The sequence below is a fragment of the Morus notabilis genome, unplaced genomic scaffold (assembly GCF_000414095.1).
Source record: "Morus notabilis unplaced genomic scaffold, ASM41409v2 Scaffold242, whole genome shotgun sequence".
Lineage (NCBI taxonomy): Eukaryota > Viridiplantae > Streptophyta > Magnoliopsida > Rosales > Moraceae > Morus > Morus notabilis.
The window spans coordinates 79,602-85,186 of record NW_010358071.1 but is presented as its reverse complement, the minus strand read 5'-3'; the positions used below and the strand labels follow the sequence as shown (position 1 = coordinate 85,186).

The 5,585-nt window shown below is 35.1% G+C and overlaps 1 protein-coding gene across 1 annotated transcript; it reads left to right on the top strand.

The window, feature by feature from the left end:
- The first annotated feature begins 1,393 nt into the window (after positions 1–1,393).
- Positions 1,394–5,128, top strand: LOC21387010 (WAT1-related protein At5g64700). Its single transcript, XM_024161304.1, has 10 exons — positions 1,394–1,572; positions 1,718–1,780; positions 1,865–1,978; positions 2,076–2,316; positions 2,463–2,621; positions 3,019–3,170; positions 3,301–3,412; positions 4,089–4,247; positions 4,735–4,886; positions 5,017–5,128. The coding sequence occupies exons 1-10, from the start codon at positions 1,394–1,396 to the stop codon at positions 5,126–5,128; spliced, it is 1,443 nt and encodes a 480-aa protein (XP_024017072.1).
- Positions 5,129–5,585: the final 457 nt, after the last annotated feature.

The window sequence follows — 5,585 nt, the reverse complement described above, 5'->3', positions numbered from 1 at the left end:
AGAAATATCGGCTTTAACATCGAAGGAGTTAGTCTCCTCCTGCAGCCAGATTACTCACTTACCAAATGAAGCCTCGCTAATTTCTATTGCTATGCATGTGATCTCATCAGCTTTATTTCCTATATTACCAGTATGACAAATTAAAGCTTGATCAATACAAGAGAGAACCCAATTATAGTACAGTGGATGGAGCCGATTATGATACAGCATATCAGGACCTTCAACCTTAATTTAATTAGTTTGACCCTCGTGAATATATTCAAACTTTCATATATATATATATATATATATATTCTCTTCTACCATCTCTCTTCTTCTTCTGCTCATAACCTATATACTAGATTTAAATTTACCGATCCTCATGCTAGTTTCTTTTTTTAAAATCTTTTTTGGGATAGTTAGATTCATAATTGCGTATCAAAACGATGCGCAATATTTACTATAAAAAATTCAAAACGATTTTCTATATATACAAATCCGGGAACGTACTAAAGCAATGACTCCATATATAGTATGTAAGAAACCCAATATAGAACCTTTTGCTATAAGAAGTGTAAGGTATAGACGTGGAAATTTTAATTACCTTGAGATTGGTATCTGGATATATAATGATTATCAAGATCACAACACATCTTCCTTTTCTCTTATTTTCTTTCTTTGCATTTTCTTTCATTTTTTTTTAGAACGAAGAGATCATTGAATATATATCTCTCTCTTCCTCTCTTTCCTCATATCTCTCTCTTCATGCTCTCTCTCCCTCCACTCTCTCTCCTATATACTAGATTTAAGTTTTCCGATTCCTCCTCTCTCTCTCTCCTACGTACAAAGGTTAGTGAATGAATTACTTTTTCTTTAATATAATTTGAAGTCAATCAATCATATGAACGTGCAGAAACCTCATTTGCTTTAGAAAAAAGGCTAATCTCGTCCCAACCACAAATTGGCCCTTTTTCAAGTCATAACAACCCTTTTGAGTTCAAGATATGTGTTATTGGATTCACATTAAGGTGGAACATCCATCCATGCATACATGGAATTCGGTGATCAACAATGTGCATCAAGTGGTGGTCTACTGATCCTACGGTTGATATGGAACATCTTACCTACGGTTGATATGAAATAGTTGCTTCTTTCTGCCCTTTATAACCCCATCAATCATACCTTATCTTTTCGTAGTCTTGTTAACTTCCTCTCTCTCTCAGGTTGGACGCAACACTTTTCTCTCTCTAAGGCCAGAAATAATCAGGGTATGAACATGTTAGTTTCTTTTTTTTAAATATTTTTTTGGATTGTTTTATTTGAATTACTAAATCCGCATTCAACTGAGATATAGCCTTGAAATTGAAAATGTAATATTAAAAATCTATTTTGATGTAGTGTTACTTGCCCTAGAATGGCTTTGGCGAGCTGGTTAGTTTTGGCTGCCGTGTTGCTGGCACAAGTATTCAAAGCAACACTGCACATACTATCCAGAGTGATTATGAAGGACGGAACCTTCGTTTTCGCGCTAATTACTTACCATAATACAGTTTCTGCCCTATCGATTGCCCCTCTTGCCTACTACTTTGAGAGGTTTGTTAGTTTTTAATGTGCTTATTTGGCTTTCTTTTTAATGTTTTTACTGCCTGTAGCAGATGGAGCTTACTCCTAGTGTCTTCAATACTTAAATCCTTTTTTTTTTTTTTTTTTTTTTTTTTTTTTTTTTTTGCATTTGCAGATATGGTGAAAAGAAATTTGGTTGTGCAATTTGCTTCTTGCCTTTTGCTAGTGCTGCAACCGTGTAAGCTATATCTAACTTGTGGTTTTGACTATACATATAAAACAAAATATACCAAATTGTTTATGATATATATTTGCAATCCAGGATATCCGATTCTTCATTTTACTATTACGGTCTCCGTGATGTCACAGCCACATTTGCCACTAACTTATACAACTTAATTCCCATATTCACTTTTCTCTTGTCACTCATCACCAAGTAAGACATGTATATCAAAAACTTTGTTCATCGTTATTGCCAATTTTTTTATACAAATTTTCATTATTTTGTTTTCAAATTGCATATGTGCTTGCAGAACAGAGAAACTAGACCTGCGAACCAAACAAGGAAAAATAAAGACTTTTGGAGTGTTGCTGTCGCTTGTTGGAGCACTAGTTGCATCCCTTTACAAGGGAAATGAATTGTATATTGTTTACCACCACCAACACAGGGACTCTCAGACGGTCACCACCCAGAACTCCCATGCCCACTGGGCGCGCGGCACAATCTTGATCATTGCATCATGCTTGACACGTGCATTATGGTTCATAGTGCAGGTACGTGGCTAGCCACTTTAAGAGAACAAAGGATTCATGTTCATTTCATGTCTTTTGAATTCCCTTTTTTTTTAGCTAATTCTTATTATTAACACTTTATAAAAATTATATAAGATTATATAAGTTATTTGTTCTCTTTCTTTCAGCGTAAACTCTTGGCGGTATTTCCTTTTAAATATACGGCAATTATGCTGCAAGGTGGTATATCATCCACGCAATCAGCAGTAATTGGCCTTTGCCTAGATAGACATGTTGCTGCATGGAAGCTCGGCTGGAATTTAGAACTGCTCGCCATAGTTTGCTCGGTAAGCCTACAATTTCTAACTCATTTAGTGCTTATAGAACTGTGTTTCTAACTTATTTGGATGCTTGTTTGGCTTATGGGAAAAAGAACCAGAAAATTGATTAGCAATATGCTTTTCCAAGTCGTTATGTTTCAACCGAGAACTTCTGGAGTTCATGAAAATAGAGGAGAATAGTTGAATTAGGACGCTTTTAACGAGAATGAGAAGCCTACATTTATGTAATCAATGTCAAAGAAATTATTTAAGTTTGAGTTTTGTTGATTTTCTGTTGCTTGTTAATTACCTTCTATGGTCCGCCTTTCTGAGTTTCAACAATGTTTGTAAACTCTTTAATGATGGATAAATCAATGTATATTACTGTCAGAATTTTGCGTTTAAAGTTTGTGTATTTGTGCAGGGAACACTTTATTCAGCCGCAACATTTTGCTTACAATCGTGGGTGATCTCAATCCGAGGCCCCACTTATCCATCCATGTTCAACCCGGTCGGTCTAATTTTTGTAACCGTAACAGAAGCACTCTTACTTGGTGAAGCCATCAGAGTCGGGAGGTATGTTTTATTTTTCTTTCATTCACATTTGAATTCACTCTAAATGGATAACAATTATCTTAATACGCAATATCCACATATCACTAACGAAAGCATTCTAATATTGTGAATTGGAATTGTATTGTACCAGTTTGATTGGCATGATCGTCATTCTCGCTGGGTTATACTCCTTTCTGTGGGGCCCCAAAAAGAAAGAAGATGGAGAATCGGAGTCGACAACCCAACACGTGATCAGAGATCGGGTCAATGCTGGATAAGTGTCTTCTATACTAGGTGAAGGCCATTGGAAGAAATGCTTAGTGATTGTTATATGTTTAGACAAGTAACATTCTGTGTTTTCTTTATATGTTTAGTACTCATTAAATACTTAAAAGTAATATTATATGTTCAGTACTCATTAATTTAAAAGATTTATTCTTATAAAGAGAATTACGTACTTAAATACGATCGTAAATGAGCATGAACACTAATTACAAAGGCATTTAATTCTAAATATCATGAGATTCATTTCTGCCTTTCTTTATGGTAAAATATTAAACTATATATAAGCTTCAACTATCACGAGTAACAGAACTCCTTTTTTTATGCATATATAATTAGTTTTCTTCCTCTTGGATAACGTTAAATATTCTTGTGTTACCACCACCAACACAGGGACTCTCATACGGCCACCACCCAAAACTCCCATGACCACTGGGCGCGCGGTGCAACCTTGATCATTGCATCATGCTTGTCACGTGCATTATGGTTCATAGTGCAGGTACGTGGCTGGCCACTTTAAGAGAACAAAAGATTCATGTTCATTTCTGCCCTTTTTTTTTTAGCTAATTCTTATTATTAACAGTTTTTAAAAATTACATAAAAAAAATTATAGAGTAGTTTTAATATTATATAAGTTCTTTGTTCTCTTTCTTTCAGCGTAAACTCTTGGCGGTATTTCCTTTTAAATATACGGCAATTATGCTGCAAAGTGGTATAACATCCATGCAATCAGCAGTAATTGGCCTTTGCCTAGATAGACGTGTTGCTGCATGGAAGCTCGGCTGGAATTTAGAATTGCTCGCCATAGTTTGCTCGGTAAGCCTACAATTTCTAACTCATGTAGTGCTTAATTAGGGATGTCAATGAGGCGAGGCAAACAGTATCCCGCCCCATTTACGTGTGAAAAACAGAACAAATAAACAAACATAAACCAGTAAAGACTCTAAAAAAACAGAACTGTGTTTGTTGGATGCTTGTTTGGCTTATGGGAAAAAGAACTGGAAAATAGATTTGCAATATGCTTTTCCAAGTCGTTATGTTTCAAACGAGAACTTCTGGAGTTTATGAAAATAGAGGAGAATAGTTGAATTAGGACGACTTTAACGAGAATGAGAAGCCTAAATTTATGTAATCAATGTCAAACAAATTATTTAAGTTTCAGTTTTGTTGATTTTTTGTTGCTTGTTGCTCTCTAAGGTCCGTCTTTCTGAGTTTCAACAGTGTTTGTAAACTCTTTAATTATAGATAAATCAATGTATGTTAACTTGAGAATTTTGTGTTTAAAGTTTGTGTATTTGTGCAGGGAACACTTTATTCAGCTGCAACATTTTGCTTACTTTCGTGGGCGATCTCAATCCGAGGCCCCACTTATCCTTCTATGTTCAACCCAGTCGGTCTAATTTTTGTGACCGTAACAGAAGCACTCTTACTTGGTGAAGCCATCAGAGTCGGGAGGTATGTTTTATTTTTCTTTCATTCACATTTGAATTCCCTCTAAATGGATAATAATAATCTTAATACGTAAGATCCACATATCAGTAATGAAAGCATTCTAATATTGTGAATTGGAATTGTATTGTACCAGTTTGGTTGGCATGATCCTCATTCTCGCTGGGTTATGCTCCTTTCTGTGGGGGGCGAAGAAGAAAGAAGATGGAGAATCGGAGTTGACAACCCAGTTGACGCAGGACACGTGATCAGAGATCTGGTCAATGTTGGATAAGTGTCTTCTATACTAGGTGAAGCCCATTGGAAGAAATCCTTAGGTGGTTGTTATATGTTTGGACAAGTAATATTGTATGTTTTTAATTAATACTAATGCTAAGTTGTTGAAAAGTCTATTAATGTGAAAACTGAAAAGAAATTCCAGTCAAACTTGGTTGTTTAAAGATTATCAGAAATAGGCAGGTTCATGTTGAGATATAAATTCATTTTCTTTTGTAAGAGCTTATGTAATATGAGTTCCTCTGAATTTCAGTGCATTCCCTTCCACATTTTGGTACAGAAACTTAGATAAAAAGCTAATTAAATCTTACATATCTGTGTGTATATACGTATACGTGTTCTTTCATTAAGTTCTTTTGTTTTCTACCTATCCATAAGTACTATAGATATTTTTACCTATCCAATAGTTTTGGCTTTCCCACCTTATAA